Source organism: Peromyscus californicus, unplaced genomic scaffold, assembly GCF_007827085.1.
Source record: "Peromyscus californicus insignis strain IS unplaced genomic scaffold, ASM782708v3 Scaffold_22__1_contigs__length_63687245, whole genome shotgun sequence".
NCBI lineage: Eukaryota > Metazoa > Chordata > Mammalia > Rodentia > Cricetidae > Peromyscus > Peromyscus californicus.
In genome coordinates, this window is record NW_026294525.1 from 35,738,741 (window position 1) to 35,766,000 (window position 27,260).

The following is a 27,260-nucleotide window of genomic DNA, read 5'->3' on the forward strand; positions in this document are numbered from 1 at the left end:
CCCTGTTTCCTAGTAACTGCTGCCACTCGCTCCTTCTTCAGGAATGCCCACAGTGCAAGGGTGAGCAAAGCAATTGGAAAAGGTGGGTGTGCTGCCACAACGGGACTCCACCCCCAGAAAATTCCCGCCATTGTTTTGCCTCCCTGGCTCAGTTGTGGCCGCTTCAAAAGATTAAATTTACTTCAGGATAAACAGAATACACATTCCACAGTGGGCTAATAAACCCTTCTAAGCTTGTCAGGGGGTACAAGCCAAATAGTAAATAACAAGTAACAAGCCTCTGATTACAAAGTAATGGGACGCCTGCGGTCCAGCTGACAGAAGCTGAAGGGAAGGCTGCCTGCGAAGGCTGGGTGCTGAGCCATTACCGAAGTTGCCTGGCCCCGTCCCCGACCGTCCCTCCCTTTCCTATTTTGGACACAGTTGTTTTTGAGCACCGCTGCTGATCCCAAATGAATATTGAAGAGGAAAGCACAGCAGGGCACGTGGAGAGAAACAGCCTAGCCTTTTGCTGTCCTGCTGTTTCCCTCTGAAAGACTTTCTTTCCTGCAACTTACATTGTTTTTATTTATTTATTTCTATTTTGGACAAAGGCAGGTGGGATAGCAAAACATGTTGAGAAGGGGAACTTTTAACAGTTTCAAATCCAGATGAACACTGGCGTTTTTGATGGACTCGGAGCTACATGAGAAATGGTTTGGTTTTGTGGAATGGGTGGCATCTGGGAGACAATATGAAGTATGGGACAACCAATTGTTTGAGTCATATTAGCTCTTAGAATGGTTTAATTGGGAGACAACCAATTTGTATTTCTACCGGGGCCATGACAATATGAATACTGCTTTTACAGGCAAGCTGTATTTTTCTGCCTACCAGTATGGTCATTGTCTAGTATATGGTGAAGATAAATGCCAGAGACCCTTTAAATACAGTCTCCATGCAGAGGCTAGCCATAGTTGAAGATGCTCCACCCTTCCCATTCTCCCCCGCTGTAACTCGATTCTTTAGAGTCCACACCAACTTGTCTTAGTTATTTTACTTGCTGTGACAAAGAATACCTGGCAAGAAGCAATTGAAGAGATAAAGGGTTTATTTCCATTCCCAGTTGAGAGGTAAGTCCATGGAGTACCAGGCATGGCCACAAGAGGAGAAAGTGAGTCGTCATATGGGTCCTTATTCAGGAAACAGAGAGCAAAGAATCCTGGTGTTTTCCCCAACTCCCCCCTCTATCTATCTATCTATCTATCTATCTATCTATCTATCTATCTATCTATCTATCTATCTATCTATCTATCTATCTACCTATCTATCTATCTCTAACATGGGACCCTCCGCCCATCAGGTAATGAGATCTATATTTAGGGTAGGTCTTTCTGCTTCAATTAATTTATAGATAATACCTCACAGACATGCCCAAAGGTTTGTTTCCATGGTGATAAATCCCATCAAAATGACATTCAAGATTAACAAACCATCGATACAAACCATAGCACACACATCTTCAATATTACTTGTCTAATTAGGTTGTTCATAACAGAGACACGATAAAAGTTAGTAAGCACTCTGCCCCACCCCCACCCCAAACACAAATAGCACTCAGGTTCGATTTTGACTTTTCATCTTCAAAGAGGTGATAATTTCCAAATCAACTCTTGTTAACCTCTCTAATGTGTGGCAGGCATGCCGATGAATGCATGAACCCACAGGAGATTTTCTCAGACATTCTTAATCTACACCACTATTTGACCAAAGTTCAGCAGTGGTTTTCAACCTGTGGGTCAGGAACCCTTTGGACATCGAATGACCCTTTTCACAGGGGCTGCCTAAGACTGTCAGAAAACACAGATGTTTACATTGTTTCATAACAGTAGCAAAATTACAGTTATGAAGTAGCAATGAAAATAATTTTATGGTTGGGGGTCACCACAACATGAGGAGCTGTATTAAAGGGCCGCAGCATTAGGAAGGTTGAGAACCATGGGTTTAGAGTATCTGCGATACATTTTGTGTCATCCACAAAGAGTTTTAACATTGATGAGCCTCCCACCAGCAGAGGCTGGTAATGCCTACCGAGAATCAGCAATGACTGCTTTTAGGAGATCAGAACTCCTTAGGGTCTACACTGGCGCCTGGAAGTTTCTTGCAGCCTACTCTGAAGGTCAGCCACAGTGATGAAACAGAAATGCACATTTCTTCTCCCAGTTCTACATGTGACATGCTTTCAAACTAAATACTTGGGAGGAAATTATATAAATTTGGTTTGTTATTTATCAACCTATAAAACCACTGAAGATAGAGTTATAAATGCTTCTTGAAGACAGCCTCTTTTTCATAAAAACTCGTGTTTGTGGTATGTGAACCCTGGCTAATGCAAGTAGAAGGATGGTACTGAGAGAACAACATTAGACAGATCCAGGATTGCACAAAAGCAATTTATTAGGATCCTGTGGACAACAGTCTGTCCATACCCGGAGGCAGAAGGAAGGGGCCTGTGTGCTGAACCCTGTCCAGCTATAATATACCCAAATCTCTTCATAAACTGTGTTGTCCAGTGTCCCTAAGCAACAGTGACCAAAGAAACACACCATTCTAAGGCCTTTGTCCTGTAGGGCTTGGGACACGTGGCAGGAGTGTCTGCAAGGCACACTGGCTGTGTTGATCTTAGTGGTGTTAGTCACAGTGATGTGGACACACTAGCCTGTTTTTCTTACTGGCTTTGGTGCCTCTTCTTAGGTATTGAATATTCAAAGATACCCAGAACTGCTGGGCCAGATACCTACTATCCTATCTCCATTATCTGTAGGGAGACCAAGGAAAAACTCATGGAGGAGAACTATGTAACGAGACTTGGTCAGGGAGGAAGAAAGAGGGGGGAGGGGGAGGAAGAGAAGGAAGAAAGAAAGCAAAGGTAGACAGAGATAAACTGTGACTGAAGTAGGTGTCTGAGAAGGAGACCAGAGCCCAAGACAGCTTGTGGGCCTTGTGTCTCTTTGTACCACACAGGATTAATAATTCCTGCTGTTTCTATTTTCTCTATCTACCTTGGTAAGAAGAGGTAGGGAAAAAAAAAACTGTGTTGGAAAACATTTAGTTGCTGACAGCTGAATTTAAAGGAAGGAAAAGACAGGTAAATTACATTTAAACTGCTATGCGATGTCTTGATGATATTGCTTAACAACTATCGCTTAGCTGTTTAGTCTTGCCGAGATCCAAGTGAGAGTATATAATGTTCAGGTTTGTTCAACGTCTGTAGCTATCGGATGAAAATTAAATTCATATTTGGTTCTGATTTATATTAGCCTTGCAGATACATAGATCTTTCTAATAGCTTAAGAAGCAACAAAAAATGCAAATAGAAGGTCATACAACTTGTCTCTGCCATACCAACTTGCTTTATTACAAAGTGAAACAGATATACATATCTTTAGAAATTACTAGGAACTTCCCTAAAGTTTTTAAAATATTATCTAAGGCTATATGGTGAGAAAGAAATGCCCTTATTATTATTATAATGCTCTAGTCATCATCTGATTGTTTAACCCTGAGTGTGTCTTCATGATAGTTATAATAATAGTTTATGGAATAAAAAACATTGTCTATATATTGATCATTTCCTTTTGATTTCACTCTACCAGGAAACTAAAACCCAGTGTGTACGAATTGCTACAAAAGGTAAGAGACTTGGCTTGCTTTTTGTTTTGTTTTTATTTTTAGCTCCATTCTCTATTCCTTTTCAAAAATGAAAGAGTTCTGTTCCCTGCTTCAGGCCAATTAAATGTGGTGTTTCTATTACAAGGTATTTGTACTGGCACCCAGTTAAACCCCAGACAAGTTCTCTGACTCACTTGGGTGTCTTTAAGACAAAATGAGAGTCCTACATTCCATCACTAGTGCTGGACTAAAGGAACCTTGTTGTGATAAGAAGATGGATTTAGAAACGTTAGCAGGGCTTATCCCTGCATTTAGTGCCTGAGAGGGCTTATGCTGCCCATCAGCCTATTTAGAAAAACTCAGCCATAACAGTTCAAAGTACAAGTCACTTACTTCAAAACCTCCATTCCTCTGTGTGATAGACAGATCAAACATGCTCAGCTCTGATGAGTCTACATAGTCAGGTGAACACTTCATTTATATTTGGTTCTGATTTAAAAGGAACAAAGCCAATTCAACAACACATGATCATTGGTGTGGGCAAACAGCTCCACGACTTCATCACTTGAAGGAAGACGTTTTAATTTTTCTTTTTGATTCAAATAATGCTGGGAAATTATGCCTGTGAAGGCTGGCGACCAGAACACTGCCTGCTGACCCTGGCTGCTGTGACTTAGTTAGCTGGTTTGATAAGAAAACGTGTATTGTCATCTTTGAATGGATATTTGGCATTTCGCATGGGGAGGAGGCTCTCCGATGCCTCTGTGTGTATTGTCCTTCATTTAAAAACTGAATGGCCCAACAAGGGAGAGGCCACTGCTTTGTCTATTCTAGCAGAGAAGGAAGAGCTGTCTCCATGCCTGCTTGAGCTCCACAGAGGTTGGTTCCTCTGGGAGCATTGTTGCCATAGCTAGTATTTGATGCACATTTGTGAGCGTAGCTGATTCACTGGGGGTGACGATGAATAGCCATATTCTGTTGATGTTGGCACCTCTCCTTTCATCTTTTCCTCCATCTATCAATCTGCTCAATTAGCATTTGTTTTTCTCTTGATTTGTGCAGGCAATAAAGAGTTTCCCCTTGACTCATGGGACTAATAAAGAAACTTCACAGATGGGGGGGGGAAAACCCTACTGATTCCATTCAGATACTAAGATTCCTCATGATAGTTAAAAAATAAGTAAACAACTCTAGTGAAAGAGAAGAAAAATATATGCAGAGGCATCTAATGTGCAAACAGGTTTTTTTGTTTTTGTTTTTCATTTTAGGGTTTGGCTTGCAAATCAGGAGTTAAAGTCGAAACTTCTAGAAGTTATCTGTGAAAGACATTTAGCTGTGTGTCACCTCTGCTTTTCTAGATTTAAAGCAGACACTAAGAATTTAAAAGGTTTTCTTATCAGGCTGCTAAAAAGTTTTTTAGACAGGAAAAATAAATAAAAGGGAAAAAGAGCTAAAGTAATTGTAACACGTAGGATTTTCTTCTCTTTTACTTGGTTTTGCATCAAGTGTTTTGGGGTCACCATGTCCCCTTTTGGATACCAATAAAAGCATGATGACAAATATTATCTGGTATTTATGCTCCAGGGAGGTTTATAGATCATGGAATTCGATCATAGCATGTGACATGGAACATTTGTGAGCAGCCCAGAGGGTACTAAGAAGGCTTCCTTCCGTTTGTGGTTATTTCTCTTGTTCTCATGATTTCATCCTGAGGCGCTCAGGATCTCTGGTTGACAGAGTGGCATCCTAAGTATGAGAAGGACTCTGGCCCTAGTCTGTCTGAGGTTAGATCTTGATCTTGCCTGATAGCTTCGGGCAATTACAATAGCTCCATTCACCAAAGGAGAGTAACAAAGTACCTATCCCCTGTTGTTTTTAGGATTCAGGGAACGTAGAGAACACTCCTTCCTCATCTGGGATTTTTCTCCCATGATTTAAGTTATCTGTGGCAAATCGTAGCCTGAAAATATTAAATGGAAAATTCCAGAAATAAAAAATTCATAAATATTCAGTTGGGCAGGTCACTGGCAGTAGCATAATGAAAGTTTTCACTCTTGCTCTACCTAGACCCCAGTCCTCCTTTGTCCACAGCATTCATGGGGAATATACTACCCACCTGTCAAGTAACTTAGTAACCACCTTGACTAGCAGATGACCTGTGCCTGTATTGTTATGCTTGTGTTCAAGAAGCCCTACTTTTCTTTAATAGTAGCTTCCAAGTGCAAGAGTTAATGGTGACAGCTGTTATAGTATATTCCTATAATTGTTCTATTTCCTTTATAGTTGGTAATCTCATATCTAATTTATATTAAACTTTATCATAGGTATATACATGTGGGAGAAGTAGTAGCGGCAGCATTTGATATTATCTGTGGCTTTAGTCATCTCCTGAGGTTGTTGGAATGTACTTGCCACAGATAAAGGGGCTATTATATTCTAATTGTGTTTGAATGAGCCCTAGCATATTGTAGATGTTACCAGGTGTCTTCTCATGTCAGGTATAAAGTGCAGCATTATCCTCTCTAATGGACTTCCTTAGAGGCTCATGGAGGAGCCTCTATGTTTTCCATTACCATTTAAAATCTAGAAAAGTGCTATGGTAAGTCCCTACATCAACTTGTTTTTCCTTGCTTTTGAACCACATAAATCATTATGTGCAGTTATGACGGGTAAAGAACCATAAATTCTAAAGTAGACTTAAATTGGAGATAGAAATTTCTTGATTATAAAATTAAAGTTTTTTATGTTTTAATATTCCTAACTAGAGCTAATCCATTTCTTGCTCTGAATTTTGACATTTTTCTACCTATGAAAAACCACACTTACTAAAGTAACATGGCCTTATTGTCTGAGTACGTGCTAAACTAACACCATGCAAATATGGTTGCCTTTTTATCTAAAATTTTTCAGTATGAAAATAAAATTTTTCAGTCAAGGCATTTTGAAGACCTACTTAAGGGTCAAAAAGATATAACCACACTGCCTGTGAAGAAAGCTTCCAGTAAAGGACTGGCTAGTTAAACAAGTGTACACTTTTATTAGAGACTGATTAAACCAAATACATGAGATATGTGTACTTCACTGTACTATATTTTTGAGATGTGTGGACTTTGCTGTTTTATATATGTGAACACACACACACACACACACACATATATATATGTACATACACACACATATATACATATGGGCTCAAGAGTAGATTTCTTGATTTTTTTTTAAAGGTAACACTGAGAACTATATGGGCCTGAGGTAACAAAGTAATGAGAACTATATGAGCATGGGTAGAAACAATGCTGAGTCAATAGGCGAATCTGTGGCAGGTGGAAGGCTGCCCCTGATTCTCAGGGAAACAAAAAACATTTCACTTCTCAGATAGTGTCAACGAGAGGACAGCCAAGCTAGAAATGGTGGGGCTGACCAGACAGATAGGAAAGACTCTGTTGTATCCTGTATAGCGTTCATATGGACATATCCTGTGTTCTGTATTCCTCAGACCCTACCTTCATCTTCACCTCCATACCCTCAGCTAGAAGTACTGAGAAAGTGGGATCCAACTCTCCTAATGTCCTTCATATATAAGTCAACTTGGCTGGGAAAAAATGGAGGGGGTGATTCTCTAGAGTTCCAGATGTCTCTGCTATAAGATATTCTAGTTTCCAGTGGCCTTTTATAGTTAAATTTTGACAGACAATATGTATTCATGTGTATTTTTAACTTAAATACTTAGCCAAGTTTAATTCTATGATTTGATAGTCTCATATATCACTATGTTCCAAGAACAAGTACAAGATGAAAGTCTTATTATGTACAACAAATATTTGTTGAATTGGTAATTAAATTTAAATTTGAGGTGCATGTTTTTGCTTTAATATTTAATCAAACTGGTTACAGCAGTGCCTGCAATTCAGAAAAGTATCAGAACATGTGTGTATGATGATTCCATTTGCAGGTGGGGTTGTTTCTTTGTTTCTTGAAATGTGAATTTATAGGTCACCTTATATTTTAAAAAAACTTTCCAGAGCTGAGATTCCATGTGAGTCTATAGTTAATTAGAAATGGAATTAGTCTAAATGTAGACTAATGTATATTAAGTTTAATGTAAGTTTTGTTTGAATGAGTTTTCCACTGGAATAAGTGAGAATGTATGATCTCTTCATCCAAATGGCTGTTTATGTGCATAACTAGGAAGACAGTTTAGCTGAAACTCTTCAACTTGGTCACTGCAGTTCTTATGACTGTGTTCTTAACTCTGTTGGTCTCCAGTATGAAGGTAGTCGTCTAATGTCTTAACAAGAATTAAATGATTTGATGTATTCAAGCAGAAACTGTAAAGGAAATCTCTTACTACTTTGATTCTGTATGTAGCCATTATGATAAAAGATTAAAATTCCTTTAAACTTCACACAAATGAGTGCTACTTAGCAGCACAAGGATGTTTTGCCAGTGTGAACCTCTCTGACTTCAGTTGGATGTATTGAAATATTAACTGCAACTGAACATAAGAACTCTGAATATTAATTATTAAATTTAAGCTTAAATGTAACAAGGGTTATTGCTGATTTTTCATTTCTTATTATTTAAATCACTCTTCAAGTTTTATGTCGGTTACCCTAATAACTGCTACATCCCAGGAATATTCTTTGTCTAATGTTTTTCTTTTTCTTAAATCCTATGAGTGTACAGGGTTCCTTCATGAGTAGAGTTTCCACACATATACACCCATGTATTGCTCATGAAAGAGAAAAGGCCCTGAACTTCACAGGGTCTTGCTCACTTTCTCCCCAGCTCTGCACTTGCTTTAATATTAGAGAGAACACTGTTTGCATGTGGATTGTTCATTTCTTCAGCAGCCTTAACAGAATCCATAAGCCTATTCTTGTGGTCTACTTACTGATCAGACATGGGTAGATAGTGAGTGGCCGAGGAAGTCCCTATTAGTCAACATTGAGTTCTAGCTGCATATTCTTGCAGTCAACACGTAGAGATAACTCCAGCATTTTCACTCTTTGGAATTAACTTGTTTCATGAGATGACTTTGATCTGTCACCAGCACTTCCTGAAAAGAGATAATTCACATTCATGGCAAAGTTGAGACAAAGGATGGCATTATAGCCCAAACTGTCCAAGATATCACCAAAACCTATGGAATAGACCCAAACTTAGATATACTTTTGTGCCATTGCTTTGTTTTTAACCAAAGTTGCTGGGGTTTGGAGAGGACAAAGGTGCTTCAGAGAGGTTCATTCTTATGCCATAAACGTATTTAAACACCAATTAGATGGTAGAATGGGAAAGGTCTAGTAGCTTAGGCTAGTTGATTGGAAACTTTTCCAAATTGACCTTAAATAATCAAAGGCCATTATGAAACTACAGATTGGTGGATTATGTTTTTTAATAATGGATGCAATCAACCTCCTCAGTTCAGATAACCTGCTCGAACTTGATTCATATTGTTGATAATCTCTTTTATAATGTTGAGTTAGCAGCATATAATGTACATAGTGTCACATCTTCACATAAATGGAAGGACATTGTTCTTATTCTTTATGAAGCTATGGGTTTCTATAACCACAAACTTAGAAGTATAATTCATTAGGATAAAATTGATATTTTGACTTCCTTTCAATAAAATTCTTTTAGTATTAAAAAAGTTCAACTTGAATCATAATACTGCAATAAAGTATTTGTGAGAAACTAGTAAAAGAGTAATTCATAGAGAACTGATAATCCAATTCAGAAAAACATCAATTTTAGATAATATAGAAGCCACATGGTGGTGGCACACACCTTTAATCCCAGCATTCGGGAGGCAGTAGCAGGCAGATCTCTGAGTTTGAGGCCACCCTGGTCTGTAGAGAGAGTTCCAGAACAACCAGGGCTACACAAAGAACCCAATCTTGGAGGAAAGAAAAAAATGAGTTTGGATTATATAGAACTAATATTTTAAAAATCCAATAGCTTATCCTGGTATGGTGGTATTTAGCCATAGCACTTGGGAAGTAGAGGCAGGAAGATCACCATAACTTCAAGGCCAACTGGGCCTATTTGGTTTGTACCCAGCAAACATGGGCTGCTGAGTAAACTTCTGTCAACAAAAACGAAATCAAAAATTAACAGCAGCAAGCAGAACAACAATCTATGAATATACAATACATCTAATAAAAACAGTAAGAGGACAGATAGATAATACATCTGCCCTGAAAACTGTAGTATCATAGAAAAAAACAATTTTTTTTATATTTTTTAATTTTTGAAATGATAATATAGCTACATTATTTCCCTCTTTCCCTTTCTTTGCTCCAGCTCCTTCCATTCTCCTCTCAAAATTCATGTCCTGTGTTTTTATTGTTGTTAATTATTGTTTTACACACACACACACACACACACACACACACACTCCTAATGCATAAATACAACCTGTTCAGTCCACTTAACATCACCTGTGTATGTATGAACTCAGGGCTTTTGGTATTAGATAACCCACTGGAAGACTCTTCCCCAAGGAAGGTCTTTTCTCTCACTCTCCACATTTTCTGCTTCTTTGTCTGGAGACGAGATCCTGCAAGCTCCCCGCTTTCCATGTTAAGATGTTCATTGGTGTCGTTGTTCAAGTCTTGTTTAGGCACTCATGTTTGTGAAACTTCACGATTGGAGTCTTTGTGACATTTCTAGGAGACGTAAACTCATGGTAAACTTCATCTTCCTCTGGCTCTTACAATGTTTTCCCACTCCCTTCTACAAAGATCCATGAGCCTTAGGTGCAAGAATTATGTTGTAGATTTATCAGTTAGGAATGGGCACCCAACAATCTCTTGTTCTCTGCATTTCAATTGTTTTTGTTGTTGTTTTGTTTGTTTTTTTGTAATGGTCCCCTTCTGTTGCAAAGAGAAGTTTCTTTGATAAGGGGTGAGAACTACATGTATCTGTGGGTATAAGGATAAGTATTTATAGTATAGGTAGGAATTGTACTGAAAATATTTATTCAGTTGTCCCAAGAAATAGTTTTTTTTTCTCTTTTAGTGTTTGAAGAAATTGAAGAGAATCTCAAATGTTATGTATATGATCAAAGAAGTAAAAAATTCACACATGAAATGTGAAATGAATCTAGTTGGAAGTGAATACTTATTGGTAATTAAGAAGAGAGTTCTGTGTGGTGATTTCATGATCCCTATTAGACAAAGAATGTCCGTAGACAATAGTCACAGATGGTCTTCTTTATCTCCCCAAAGCCCACTCCAGCTAGACAACATTGCCTCACCTGGCTTTTTTTTTTTTTTTTTTTTTTTTGGTTTTTCGAGACAGGGTTTCTCTGTGTAGCTTTGCGCCTTTTTCCTGGAACTCACTTGGTAGCCCAGGCTGGCCTCGAACTCACAGAGATCCGCCTGGCTCTGCCTCCCGAGTGCTGGGATTAAAGGCGTGCGCCACCACCGCCCGGCCGTCACCTGGCTTTTTAAAACATTCTAAAAAGGATTTCTTGCAAACCCTCTTTAGAACTGTCTAAGAAACAATATCTATTTAGACTTTTGCCTTAGAACAAAATACTTGCTTACAACACCATTTATTAGTAGTTACTCTCTATAGAATCATAAAGCAATTATGTTTTCCTGTTGCCCATACATGCTTTCACCATCATTTTATACTCAGTATGTATACAGCTTTGGCTTTTATTATCTTACCTGAATAGATAAATAGAGCTGTTCAAGAGCCTATGTCAAACATGAGAAAATAAATCAGCAAAAAAATTAAACTAAGTAATAAAACTAAGTGATTACATGTAGTTTTAATTTTAGAGACATAATATGTAGAAGCAGAATTGAACAGAAGGTTAAAGGCATTTAGGAAGCATATTTGATAGGTTTAGTCCATAAAGACCCAACGATAGGGCTTTCTTGCTGAATTTTCCTTATGCAGATTTGATATGTACTGACCCTAGCTGAAAACCAGAGAAATCGAAGAGAAGATAGGAAAGAAAAACAAAGCGAATCTTCACAGATTTGCTTACGGGTCCCTTAACTCATGGTTAAGATGAGCATAAAGCGAGGTGAAGAAAGAGGAAGTGAAGATCTCACCTTGCCCAGGCTCATCTCAGGACTACATTGGGATAAAAAGACCTATCCAACTCTTCTCCCATGATGTAAAATTTAAGCCATATTTACACTACACAAGTAAAATTAATGCCCCCCCCCCTTTTTTTGGATTCCTGGAGTGCGCTTGGGTGTATATTGTTTCTATAACCTCAATTCATAGAGAACTCCTGGGAACAGTACTGCCTTAATTAGAGCAAGCACACCAAGCATCCAAATGCTGGTCTCTACGTGCCATTGGCCAATGAAAGTAACCTGGGCTTCTTAGGGAAATGAGTGATTCCAGCAAGGGAGCAGGGACAGTGTCGATTGAAACTGGAAATTTTCCTTTGTTTTATTGGGCAATGAGATGGGTGCTTTTTGTAGCCTGCGTGCCCAAGTGCCTCAAGCTTAGGTGTCTAATGGAGAATGTGCTTTCAGATTGGTATTGGATTGCTCTTTCTTTTTTTTTTTTTTGGTTTTTCGAGACAGGGTTTCTCTGTGTAGCTTTGCGCCTGTCCTGGAACTCACTTGGTAGCCCAGGCTGGCCTTGAACTCACAGAGATCCACCTGGCTCTGCCTCCCGAGTGCTGGGATTAAAGGCGTGCGCCACCACTGCCCGGCGGATTGTTCTTTCTTATAAATATAATTTACAGCATTCTAATTCAGCACACACACACACAATCATGTATGTCTTAGCAGCTAAGAATCTTAGGGATTTTTGTTGTTGCTTTGCTTGTTTGTTTTCTTTTGTTTTTTAAGAATATAATATAGTTATTTATATTATATATAAATTATAATATTTAATATTATATATAACATATAATAATAATAAATATGTAATGTTATAGTTACAGCATTTCTTCCTTCCTTTTCCTCTCCACAAAACTTTCCATATTCCTTTTCCTGCTCTCATTCAAATAATTGCTCTTTTTTTCATTAATTGTTATTGAAGGTATAAATGTATAAGCATACATACACACACACATATAGATATTCCTAAATACAGCCTGCTCTGTCTGTACAATGTTACGTGTGTGTGTGTGTGTGTGTGTGTGTGTGTGTGTGTGTGTGTATTTAGGGCTGACCATTTGGTATTGACCAATTGGTGTACTCTTTCCTGGGGGAGTCTATTTCTCCCACTCTCAGAATTAGCAGCTAAGACTCTTATGCCACACAATGTTTATAGTTTATATGGTGAAAAAAAATTTGCAGGAAGAAGTATTTTACTGGGTAACAACAGTTCAATGTTAAAAGTACTTTACTAGACATATATTTAACTAACATTGAACTAATTAACAGTGCATCCATTTCAGTTGAATTTTTATTTTAATTTTTCAGTTATATGTAGAATAATGTGTTATTTAAATTTTCCCATATCATCATTGTAGAGCTGTATAGTCATTTACCTATAATTATCTTCAGGCTATAGCAAACAAGTATTGCTAAGGACCAAGATGTTAAATAATTCTCTACAAAAAGCTAGGAAACAAATTTTAATCACAAAGATAATCATTTTAAACATTTAAACACCAGCACATTAAGAGAAGAGATCGATATTTTAAAATTATATGTAGAACATACAAACATTAAGAGTGTATTTGCTTTCTTCTTTTCCCCCGTTTTCTATTTCCCAATTATGTCATAAAAATAACTTCGCCAAAAGCATTTTCTCTATACTCTTAATTGTGTCAAAACCGTTGTCAAATCATCATTGGTGCCCTTCTCTCTGAGGATACAATGGATGAAAATGCTGTCTCAAGTGACAAACATTGAAAAATACCCCACCCCATGGAGCTGTGTCCAGTAGTGCAGCATGCAGGAACTGTGTGGCGATGCTCCTCTCCTGCAGTCACAACTGCTGAACTTGAGCCTCGGGGCGTCTCCAAACTCTTCACCCTTAAATAGCTACCCGGGCCTCATCCCTTACAAAACATAACACCAAAGGATGCCTTAGCAGCAGAGATGGGATTGAAGACAAAAATCCCTAAGTGGGCTTCAGCCACTAAAATCCTAACCAGAATTTCTTAGCTATTCCTGTGAAATTGTTTTGCAGACTGAAATGGGGGTAACATGTGATAGTTTCATTCTGCCAGTGAAAAATTCTGCACAGGGAGCTGGAGAGATGGCCCAATGATAAAGAGCTTCCATTTCCAGCATCCACATGGTAGCTCACAACTGTCTGTACCTCCAGCCCTATGGGATCCAGTGCCCTCTTCTGGCCTTTTAGAGTACTAAGCACACATGCGGTGAATACATGCAGGCAAAACACCCATACACATAGAAACAAGTACATTTTTAGAAAAGAAAAAGAAAATACTCTGGGCCAGAGTATGGCTAGTTTTTTCTTTGGAGTAGATTAGCTGTGAGGAAGCTATCAACCCTTCTGAAAATGGTCCCCAGAGAGAGCAAGTTGTCACTTTTCCTGCATGCCTGAGCAGCGTCCTTGATGGCACCAGCTACACTCATCCTTCCTGCAGAGAAGAAACACATGCCTCTTCCTATGCATTGTCTGTGCTCTGGATTTCAAAAATTAATCTGATTTGAGGTATCCTTTTTCATTAATTCGGAGGAAGAAAGCTACAGAAAAGTACATTTAATATTAGAGTTTGGACTATAGCCTGGGGAAAATGAAAGCATCTCTAAGTGAAGTCAAGTCAGGAACAAGTAATTTTAATGAAGTTTTAAGTGTCGTTATGATTTACACGAGCAACCTGTTAGACACCAGTATTTTCATTCACTCTGCCAAAGTTCATAACATGGTAAACTTTATTTTAAATGGAGAGAAATATTCTTAAAAGTGAATAGCGAATAGATTTTTAAAGCCTGTTTTTCAAATCTAAAGTACAATTTGTCTCTGAAAAACTGGAGTAGACAGCATGCACTATTTCCACAATGGATTCAAAGGCTAAGTGGTCGCATAGTGTATTGTTAAGAAATCCTCACCACGGTGATCTATCTGGATGGACCGTAAGGTTTACATGGGTGGAGGCGTGACAATCTGCTTATATTTAAATCTGCACCTGACATGTAGCATAAATCTATTCATCGTATTTAAATAGATGAACGGCTGAATGAAGTAAGTGTATCCCTTTTTACTGTCTTACAAAATTATTCTGTTACTCATTAGGACTATACTTTTCACTTCTCTGAAGCTGTACCAGGTATGTTGTAGCTAGGCTTCTTATTGGTGACTATTAACAACAGTGTCAAGTGTTCACTTTCTTTTAAGTATAACAAAGACACTAATAGAAACAGAAATTCTACCTTTGCTTATGAGTTCTTCCTATGTAAAGTATTCTAGTGTTAGAATTTTTAAAAAGTTGGAAAAAATGTTTTGCCTGAGGTTTTGTTTTTTTTTTTTAAAAAACTGGGCATAATTTCTTTATTTTACTTTATTGAAAATGCTTTCCCCCCTCATATAATATATACTGCTTACAATTTTCTCTCCCTCTACTCCTCCCCGTTCCTCCCCACCTCCCCTTCCATCCAAATCCACCCCCTTTCTGTCTCTCATTAGAAAACAAACAGGCTTCTAAGGGATGATAATAATAAATAAAATATAATAAGATAAAACAAAAACTTACACAGTAGAATAGGATAAAACGAACAATCGGAAGGAAAAGAGCCCGAGACATGGCATAAGAAGAGTTATAGATGGAGACCAAGTCTTCATCCACACAGGAATCCCTAAAACACTAAACTGGAAGCCTTAAGATATACACAAAGGACATATAGGGTAAAGAGAGAAAATATGTATCTATATATTTATAAAATAAAATAAAAATAAAAAATAAGATAGAATTATAAAAAGAAAAATCCTGACATGACATTTTGAGACAAGGAACGTCCAAAGATGTCACTAAGTTTATTTTCTGGTGGCCCTCTACTTCTGGGCATGTAGAATACCCTTAAGAATAGTTTGGTTCCCCATTGAGACTCCCTTGTAGGAAACCAAATCTTCATTTGCAAGTATTTATTAATTGGAGATTGCTTCTGGCTTAGGGATGGGAGCATGTGTCCACTTCTTTCAGCTCTAGGACCCCATCTGGTGCAAGCCTGTGCAGGCCCTGAGCATGCTGCCACAGTCTCTGTGAATGCATATGTGCATTGATCCTGTTGATTTAGAGGGAATTGTTTTCCTTTTGGCCTCCGTCCCCTCTGGCTCTTGAATGTTTTCTGCCTCTTCTTCTGCTGGGTTCCCTGACCCCTCAGGGGAGGGGTGTTGAGGGCTGTGTTCTAAGGTCTCTCATTCTCTGTGTAATGTCTGGCTGTGGGTCTCTGTATTTGTCCCCATCTGCTGTGGGAGGAAGCATCCCAGATGACTTGCTTGAATTTTTAATTTCATTATTTCTCGTTAATTGTAATGTTTTTGAATCATGAGGAAAACAGATTGTGAATTTTATACCCTAGGATTTTGTCGTTAATGTGAATACAGGTCACAAGAGTCAACACTAAGAAACTAATAGTTTAATTCATGACATCAAAAGACCTAAGAAAAATTAAAGTCTAAAAATTAAATATACTAAAAATACTCAGGTTGTGTAAAGATATGCAGTTTTGTATATGTACCCTTCTAACATGTTGTGTAAGTATGTACAGTGTTATATATTTATCCTCCTAACATGTTGTGTAAGTACAGTGTTGCATGCATATCCTCCTAATATGTTGTGTAAATATATGCAGTGTTATATATGTATCCACTTAACATGTTGGCGATTTGAAAAAGAAGAATTCTGTCTTATGAAAAATGTCAGGAAAGTGTTGAGTTCTGATTGCTGGCTTTATAGTTCAGCTGAACATTTAGCTACTTAACTGTCAGAAGATCCAACAGCGAAGTTGTAACTAACAAGTTCCTTGAGGAATTCTCCTAATCAGTTCATTCATTTATTCAACAAAACCAGAAAAAGTTAATGGATAAGTCAAGTACCATTTATATGTCGGAATAATTCTTGTTCACAGAATTGCCATGGGTTCCTTGAAGGAACTCTTATTTTGGTGAGGAGACTTTATTAGTTATATTTCTGAGGCTGTAATAAAATACCATAGCTCAGTCCACTTAAGGATGAGTGGTTTTCTACCGTATGTTTGCAGGGTGTCCATAATGGTACACAAGGCACGAAAGCAGGGTGCTGAGAGATCACATCTCAACACGAGAGACAGAGAGGGTGTGGGGCAAGGCCAGAAACCCTTAAGGGCCCACCCAGTGACTACTTCCTCCAGCAAGCCTCCACATCCTAAAAGTTCCATAACTGCCCTAAATAATGCTACCAACAAGTATTCAGATGCATGAGCCTGTGGAGGACAGTTGTCATTCAAATCACAACAGACAGACAGCATAAACCTACAACCGAAATCATCAAGACAATTTTAAATTCATGACACAGTCAATGAAGAAAACAGAATTGTCTGATGTGATTTCAAGTGACTTCTCTAAGTGAAGCTAATTCTGATAGGATTTCGAATAAATACTCTCTGAAGTGATGTTTGAGCTAAGACTTCAATGAGAAAAGTATATAGAGCCTGTCATATCAATTGCCTGAATAGCTTACCAAAGAGAGGGGACAGCAAACAAGGGCTCAGGACCAAATGGCTATCCTGGGAACAATGGAGCTTATGATGGCTTGTAAGCATGGCTGAGAGCCTGTGTGCTGCTCTACATGTGAAGGAAAACCACTGCAGCATTTAAGTAGGGAATTATGATTTTCTTCTTGCTTTTAAGGATTACTGTGGATGATCCAGAGAATGGATGACAATGTCAGTTTGTGTTAAGATTGTACATGTTAGGAATGGTATTGAGATTTTTAAATGCTAGGCATGTTGGTAGCAGGACTAAATCAATGGCAGTGGAAGAGATAATTCTAAAGGTCTTCTTGGGTAGATTAAATTTGGTATATGAAGAATAGAAAAATTAAGGTAGACAGAATTTTGTTTTTGTTTTTTTTTTGGTTTTTTGAGACAGGGTTTCTCTGTGTAGCTTTGCGCCTCTCCTGGAACTCACTTGGTAGCCCAGGCTGGCCTCGAACTCACAGAGATCCTCCTGGCTCTGCCTCCCAAGTGCTGGGATTAAAGGCGTGCGCCACCACCGCCCGGCGACAGAATTTTGACTGGTGCAATTAAGTGAATGAATTTCCTATTTAATTTGGTTGTATAATGTTGTAGAGGAATTATCTTTGATATTCTTGAGGTATTTCCATACTGTTTGGAAAAGATGAAAATTGACGATGTAGGATTGGAAGACTTAAATATATAGCTCAGTTGGAGAGCGTTTACTCAGCATACACAAGGGTCCAGTCGTAAAGAAGGAAGGAAGAGATGAAGGAAGGATGGATCTTAATTTATTTTCCTGTTGCTGTGATAAAAACACCTTGACAAGAGCAATGATGGGAAAAAGGGTTGATTGATTTCAGCTCCCAGTTCCAGGGTCGAGTGATCACAGTAGAGAAGTCAACCAGCAGAAGCTGGGAGTGGCTGATCCCATTGCATCCAGAGTCCAGAGGCAGAGCACAATGAACTCTCCTGCTCAGTTCATCTTCTCCATTTTACATAAGGCAGGATCCCACCAGTGGCCTTGCCCACAGTTCAAATCAGGTCCCCACATTAATTAATCCAACCAAGACCATCCCTCATAGATACTATCACGAGCTAACTTTAATTTCAACCCCACACAGGTGTACCCAGAGGTTTATCTCCTGGATAATTCTAGATCCCCTCAAAATGACAGTTAACGCTAGGTATCCCAGGGATAGGTGGTGAGAAGTGGGGTGTTTGATAGAGTAGAAGAATCAATCTTCATGAGAAAATAGAACCATGGAGTTTTCAGAAGCTATTTATGTAGTATATGTATTCCAAAGATGTACCTAGGTTACTTAGCAGAAATTTTAGGGATTTCTAGTGTGTGTGTGTGTGTGTGTGTGTGTGTGTGTGTGTGTGTGTGTGTGTGTGTGTGTGTGTGTGTATACATGTGCACAGGCCCACATATGCCACAGCACGTGTGGAGATCAGAGGACATCTCTGCTACCTTGTTTTGAGGCAAGGTCTCTCTTGTTGATGCTGCTACAGGCATCCAGAAGCTTTGGGCCAATCCTGCTGTCTCTGTTTCCCACCTTGCCACAGCACTGTTGTGATTCCAGATGTGAGCCATTACGTCTGGCTTTCTTGGAATTGAACTCAGGTTGTCAGGTTTGCTTTTTACCCGATGAGGAGCCCTGATTTATTGTTATTTTGAACTGTTTCTAAAACTAACAATAAAGCTTGCATGTAAAAATGTATGCTATTCAAAACACTAGTGAATATCTTCACTTACGTTTACAATAAAATGTATTAAATACATCTTGAAATTATGAGGGGAGCTACTACAGTGACAGCGTCAGTTGTAATTTAATATGTTAATGAGAAAAAAGATAATATTTGAGTATATAGTGATCATAAATTGCTTCTGGCTCACTTGCTCTCTGATTTCAAGTTTACCATCTGAAAATCTGTTTTTGCTGATGGGCTTTACATAAAAAGTAAAGATAATATTAGTAAGAAGTAAGCTTTAACATAGAAACAATAAAATAGGTATATTCTATTTTTCATCTCTCCTTCCAAATGATTTTATACTGACTTTTTAGAACTCCTGACTTAAAGTCAATACCTCCTTATTCTGATGAGGAGACCAATGTTCACTGCTTATTTGGTTTCCTTTGGTAACCCAGATTATCGGTCTTGTGGGATCCAACATCAATTCCCTGTACCTTTTCCACAAAACGCATTTATTACATAGGAAATGCCACAATTATTAGTTCCAGTGTTATGTATCTTCAGGGTCAACCTTCATGACAGCCAGGCCAATACAATCACAGTGGTCCATTCTAGCGCTCAGTCCTCACAAGTAATTAAAGAACAATCTGGAGACTACTGTCACCAGGAAACCAAGGGTGCCACTTGTTCATTGGAGAGAATTTTAACATGGAGTATTTCATTCAGATAATACCAGCAGCAAGAGTCTAAATTTAAGTCAATTCTAGGGAAGTTGCCTTGAGTGACTAATGAGACAGAAATAGCTTTACAACTGGCATAGCTACTCATGGCAGAACAGAGATGGCAACATTTGGGGAGGTAAGATTTCTCCTCCCATGATCCTTTTTTAAGGTGTCAATCAAAACTGCAGAGTTAGCATTAACTCATATTGTATAAAGTAGATTAAATTTGTCATGATTTACACACACACACACACACACACACACACACACACACATTGGCCTCTTGAGACAGGGTTTCTCTGTGTAGCTTTGCGCCTTTCCTGGAACTCGCTTTGTAGACCAGGCTGGCCTCGAACTCACAAAGCTCTGCCTGTCTTTGCCTCCCGAGTGCTGGGATTAAAGGCGTGCGCCGCCGCTGCCGCCGCCGCCGCCGCCGCCACCTCCCGGCGGCCATGATTGATATTTTAATCCCATATGTATGTAATCATCTGTGTAAAATAGGCATTGGCCATTGTGAATATTATAATCGAAAAATTACCTTTGGATTTTTCAGGTATGCTCAATGCTATTATAAAAACCTTGATAAGTAGAAGGAGAAAGGGTCAAAGTCATGGAAGGGATTTACTGACAGAAGCAAAAATTGGAATGATGATGTGCTTTGAAGCAGAAAGAAGCTTGAGGCTTGGAATTCAGGTAGCCTTTGGGGGCTCAAAAAAGCTAGGAAACTGATCTCCCCCGCTTCTCCATCTCAGAGAGCCAAACCACACCAACATCTGGACATTAGTCTCACAGGACTTGTCTATGAATTCATCACAAATCAGTCATAGTTTGGTAACAAACTGTAGCTAATTAATAAGGAATGGGCTTAGCTTATTTGTTCACTGTTTCTTTTGTTTATTTTTCAAGTCAGGCTCTCACTATGTTGCACTGGCTAGCCTGGCTATCTGTAGACCAGGCTGGCCTCGAACTCACAGAGATTGGCCTTCTTCTGCCTCCCAAGTGCTGGAATTAAAGGTGTGGGAACCCATCAAAGAAAGGTTTTTGACACCTAGAAGTAGAATTCTATTATAACATACCTGTGAACATGGTAGTGACTTTGGAATTGGGAGGTGACCAGAGCTTTTAAGAATGTTTGAAGAGCATAGAGGCAAAAGTCTAGATTGCATTTGGGGAGCTGTTAGTAGAGAGATGAATGTCGATGTCTTTTCAGCAAGGCTTAGAGGAAGAAGAAGAGCTTGGCACTACAAAGTGAAGGGAAGAGGATCCTTGTTTCAGAACAGAAATCCAGCTGAATTGTGTCATGAAGTTATATAGAAAGTAAAATCTATGAAGCTTTAACTTGAATATGAAGGAATGAGGTTTCCAAGAAATATGGAAGGCATACTATTTCCAAAAAACAGACACACACACACACACACACACACACACACACACACACACGCACACGCACACGCACACGCACACGCACACACACACGCACACACACACACTCATACACAGAACTGTATGTGTGTATACTTGTTAATACATATGTATGTACTTATACATATACTTGAACATAGAAACACACATAATATATAATATACATTATTTTAAAGATTTATTTGTGTGTGTAGTGTGTAGTGTGTAGTGTGTAGTGTGTGTGTGTGTGTGTGTGTGTGTGTGTGTGTGTGTGTATTTGCATATGAGTGCAGGTCCTTGCAGATTCCAGAACAAAGTATCAGATGCCTTGGAACTGGGCTTATAGGCCACTTGGTGTGAGTGATGGTATAAGCTTAACCTCTGAGCCATCTTTCCAAACCCTAAGGATTTGAATTTTATTTTATGTATATGAGCATTTGCCTACATGTATATATGTGCACCACGTGTATGCATGGTGCTCACTGGAGCCAGAAGGTGGCACTGGATTCACTGGAACTGTAGTTCCAGATGTTTGTGAGCTTCTGTATGTGTGCTGGGAACCAAACCAGGGTCCTCTACAAGAGTAGCAAGTGTCCTTAATCATGGAACCATGTCTCTAGCTCCTGACTTCCCGACTATTTTCTATACAGTGGCAGTATAGATGCCTGGATTAAATCCTTTGTTTGAAAAAGGCAAATGCTAAGTGAGAGAAAAGCTCAAGTGTTTTATTCATAGCAATTAAAAACAAATCCTTAGAGTGAATCCCTGCTTTAAAGGGATTATATATTTCACATTGCAATATTATAGCAACACTCTATCTGCCGCCCTTTCTATATTTATCCTATTGTACGGAAAAGAAATTAAAATCCCATTTGATCTCATCAAGACACATTTGCAGAGTATTATAGAGCACTGGTTTATGATTATTGCTCTGTTATAGACAAACAAAATATTCTTTATCCTCTATCAGTTTAATGTCTGAAATTATGGATTCTATTCAGATTTTAATGAAATGTGGATTACTTTGATGATTATCTCTGATTTAATAAATGGCATTAGAGTAGAAAGTTAATTGAATCTTTCTTGAATGAGCAGTGACCACTATGAGTGATTGATTGGAGGAAAAGATAGTAAATGATGTATTTTGAGTTTGTCGTATGTGTTTAAAATTATTTCAGAACAGAAAATGACTTTGGTCTGCTCCTTTTTTTCATAAATGATGTGACCACTTTTACACTTGTAAAACTCATGGAGAAATTGTAATTAATTTTTTTTTTAATTTCATAGCATGTTACAGGAAAAGATGACACCTACTGAAACACATGTAATATTTAGTGCACTTCAATTTTAAAGGCAGAGAAAATATTTTCTCAACATCTGAATACTTGGAGGTTTGTTATCTCTTATGCTTAACACTTGAATTGGCTGAGTTTCTCGTTTTAGGATCTTGCTCCTACTTTTTACATTTCCTGTTTTATATTTCAAAGCTCTTGCTGAGTTTAGGTCACCATTTCTACCTTTCCATAAACTGTGAAAAGTCTATGTCCATATTCCCACTGTTTACAGAAATGTAGACGTGCACGTGATAACATGATCCTCTTAGCATTTGTACAATCCTGGGAGTGGCAGAAGCTTACAACATGAACAGCATTGACCCCTCGGGAAATAATAGCAGTTGTCCTTTTAGAAGTCCTTGGCATGTGGATGTTTGCGTGTGCAGGTGCCTTCCTGCAGTTGACTTGAAGATGGTGTTCAAGTTGTTGGCTGCAGCTGCTGTTTGCAACACCTGACTTTGCATCTGGCCCTTGACATTCCAGCCTGTCTTTGCTTGGGGAAGCCACCCCACTCTTGTCCATTTCCAATGTGCTGCTGTTTACCACAAGAAAAACCACCTGGGCCATGCTTTCCCTCACGCGCACTAAAAACCATCCTCTCCATTCTGAATCCTGTAGAAGCTACTCTGCATTATGCAATTATGGCTTTTCTGACAAGTTCGGTCACTAGGAGAGACGGTTTGAAATAGTTGTAGTTTTGTGTTAGTCTGTCTCTGCAGAAGGGACTGTCATAAACAAGAAGCTTAGAAGAAAGCTATAAAGGGCATAAAGGTCATATGAAGCCTGGAGAATGAGACATCTCATTAATTTGGACTTTCTCTCAGTGACATTTTTATAAATAATATGGGTAGAAACCACTTTAGTGGTGTGTGATTCCTCTAACAGAAGTTTCACATCATCACAATAACAATAGCCATCCCTTGAATTCATCTTTGTTCCTTACTTAATGCCCTACACTCACTTAATTTGCCCACTATATATTAGTGATCTGGTCATTCATTTAGAAAGTATTGCTTATATGCTGTCTGTCGGGCACTAAATCAGATACCAGGGCCCACGATATGTGTTGTAGAAAGGGAAGCATGACTTCTGCATACAGGGTTGGAGTTGGCTGTATCTCTCACAAGTCATGAGATAAGATCCTTCTCTGAATGACTCCCCAAATCAGCATAGTCCAGTCTTTTTTTTTTCTTTTCTTTTCTTTTTTTTTCTTTTAGCACAGCCTGTTCATGAAGTAGTATGTTATCAAGTTCTTTTAGCATGGAATTAGTTAACCAACTCTATTAGCCACATATATTCTTATCTAAAATAAATACAAACTGATTGGGTGTTGACTTTGTAAAACAAGTCACCAATCTACTGTTGCATTAGAAATGGAAACTTTTACATGTTTCCTTTTTTAGTACTTTGCATTCTTAATATATTTGACTATTGTGTGGATATCTTTCAAGGTCTGGCTATTTTCCATTATTATTAATGTTTTTGTTATTGTTGTGTGTGCTTGATGTGCATGTATGTGTGTATGGACACACATGATGTCACATGTGTATAGATCAAACGACAACCTTGTATAGTCAGTTCCCCTCTATTACCTTTTCTTCTGTTCTGAGGATCGAACTCAGGTCATCAGGCGTGTGCAGCAAGTACCCTCCTTGCCTCCTGAGCCCCATAAAGCTATCTATATTTCTGTATCAATCTTTAGATATAAAGATATTTTACATTTTCTTTCATGCTCAAATAATGGTCTAAAGCTTGCAGCTTTTAACTTAAATTGTGTCTTGGGTATATTTCACAGTAAAAAATATAAATGGACCTTTGAATGTATGTAAATTCCTTTCTGTCTTGGCGGCCATGTATGTTGTTTAAATTTCTAGTAGTTATAGAAGAAATTCAGCAGTCATTGGCTGAACTCCACTGTAGGAAGAATTCCTAGAATCAGTACTACTTAATCACATCATATGTGTCTATTTTAAAATATAGTCCAAATCCTCTAAAAATAATTGCACAAATTTATATTCCATATCATATGCTTAATGCTTAGTTCCCCATACCCTTATCGTTACCAATTGGCACCATCTGATAGGCAGATATTGTTCACATTTTGTGATGTGTCATTGTTAAATGACTGGATAATGGTGTTACTCGTTGACAATATAAAACTGTCCCATAAAGAACAAAGACAAGAACACAATTAACTATTCAATTTATGTGCTGCATTTTGTTGCAAGTGGATGATGAAAAAAATTCAGTAAACATGCAATGCTCTTTATTGATGGATATTCCTTAGGGAATCCTAGAGATGTTTCAGTTTGCTTCAGTCTGCCTTTAAGTGTATAATGGTCCTGTCATTTTTAGTGCCACAATAGACTCTAAATTGTCATCGTGTGTAATATACATTTATCAATCCTTGTCAGTTGCTGATATCAGAATTCTTCAGACATTGTCATTGAGTGGGGCCACATCCCCAGAAGTTGCAAATATTCTACTTTTTTTTTTAATAAAGCTAAAAAGTGTCAAAAAAAGAAGTAAAGAAAACTTGTATAGCTACACAAATGATTTGGGACACATCATGTAAGCCAGTTGGCAGAAGCAACTGTGGAGAGTATTTTTAAATTTACTGTGAAGAGAACCGCTTTTTAAAAAGTCTTGCTTAAAGTCACTATTCAAAAAAATTCACACATAATTCTTTGAAGAGTGACAAGAAGATGGATGTCACAACAGTCATAAAGAAATGCATGATGCACATTAGTATCTTAAATTTCCTGGAAAATAAATACCTGTATCTCTTGGAAGATCTATAACAGATTGAAAACAAAAGTCAGGAAAACATGCCTGTCACTTTCTGACTCCTGTTTGCCACACGTTTTGATAGGAATCTCTTCAGTCTAATGATGTCTATGGCTCATCTTTCAGGGAAACATCTAATCTATAGATCCTGTTTGTTGATAAAGAGCATGTGGTTTTGGAAATCAATGTTAAATTTTCACAAACCCATAAATGTTGCTTTGCCCTAAATGATTGTTTCAAAAAACTTAAGAAGCAGTGTCATATTTCACTGTGAGATATTGAATAATTCTAGGCAATGTATTGCAGAGAAATATGACAGAAGGGTTTTTATAGTTCAGATCTGTGTTATTTGTTTTCTTGTTGTTTCAGAGCAAGCAAACACTAGATAATAACCAGGAACCTGCACCCTCTAATCCGTTATCATGGGTAACATACTTATTTTCATCCAACAATGCTAACTCAATTTTGGCAAATGACTTTTTATTATTGTTTATCTAATCCAGACTTCGTGAAGTAAGTTTGCAGTAATGTCTTCATCCTGCTAGGCACATTTCCTGAGTACATTAGTTTTATGTAAATAATGATCTCAAAATTGATTTTTTAAAACATTCTTTTAATATTGACATTCTAAAATCATGATATATAAATGTCTTAAGAAATTCAAAGTTGGGTGAGTGCCAGAGACCTGGCTCACCCTCGGTTTGTATCACTCTTGGTTTATCTGAGAACGGTTGCTCTTCATAAAGAGTGTCCGAAAGTGGCCTAAATGAATGTTTCTGCAGCAAGTAGAAGGATAAAAGAATAAGGGACACCAGTTTCAAGATGTCCCGTGAGATGCAAATTAGTTCCATTGTAATAAGAGGTGACTTAAATGACTTAGTATTTCTGTCTCTTTATCTTCTCCCAAAGAGAATTTATCAGTCATAGCAGGCCTATTTAGAGAGAACAGGAAGAAAAATTTGACTAATCCAAAATAAAAGGGAGGAGTATGGAGAGCCAACACAGGAAACAAGATGTATCTTCCAGCACAAATATGCTAATAAGCTAGGAAAAACACAGGCACATCAGGTTGTTTGCATCTTACAAGTCTAGAGTTGATTGGCAGGCCTTCTCTGGCATCCTTTGTAGTTTTTGATCTTTCTATTTTTGCCTCTTACTCATTTGGTTCCATGTTTAGTTCAGAATTGTCTTTGGTTACGTATTTGCATTGTCATTAAGAGTAGCTCTGCTCAGGACCACAAACATGAATTAGATATGTATTGTCACTTCCAGGCACTCACATCCTACTTACCATACCATATTTTTCTTTTGCCATCTTCAGTGGGTGAAGGTGGTCTTCTTCTTGGTGCATAGCTAATAAATACTTTAACCAGTATTTGTTATTAGACCTATAAAATTGCTCTCCTCTATACTACTCTGCTGCTAGCAGTGACATTCCACTTTGGTCTTCCATAAGACTAAGTGTCTATCGAAAGTCCTTGTTCAGAGGCTGGGGAAACAGCTCCATCAGTCAGTACTTGCCAAACAACGCGTGAGTTTGATCCTCAGATTTAAAGTTTTAAAACAGCTAGATGTGGTGGCAGGCTCTTTTAATTCCAATACTGGGGAGGCAGAAACAGAAAAAAACATGCTGTTCCCTGGACCAGGCCAAAGAGAAGTCCCTGCCTTTCTCAAAAAGAGAAGAAGGTTGGGGTCTGAAGATACAATCTCTTATCCTGTAGCCACCACACAAACATACACACATATGCCACGCATATATACACATGCATGGAATAAATATATATATTATTGCCTGTGCTGCTGCTTCTTCATATTGTGAGACATCTCAACAGAACAACCATCATCCACTCAACTAGACCACAAATAATAACAACTCTTTCCTGAGCCTGGTTTTACTCTCTCTCATTGGCTGAAATGCATCCCATGTACCAGCATCCATCATTTTAGAAGCTACCCAGGCTTTTCAAACTTTAATGTTTAAAAAAAAAAAAAAAAAGATCTGATAGACTAGTTAGATGGCTCAGCAGGTAAAGGGACTTGTGTACATCCATGGC

General features: G+C 38.2%; 1 protein-coding gene across 17 annotated transcripts in view; it reads left to right on the plus strand.

The window, feature by feature from the left end:
- The window catches only part of Ptprk (protein tyrosine phosphatase receptor type K), a 536,300-nt gene that overhangs the window by 433,348 nt on the left and 75,692 nt on the right, over positions 1 to 27,260 (plus strand). For all 17 annotated transcript variants that reach the window (XM_052751263.1, XM_052751264.1, XM_052751253.1 and 14 more), the window contains exon 13: positions 3,636 to 3,672. In XM_052751263.1, the coding sequence (XP_052607223.1) occupies positions 3,636 to 3,672 (37 nt within the window). The remainder of the gene's footprint in view (positions 1 to 3,635; positions 3,673 to 27,260) is intronic.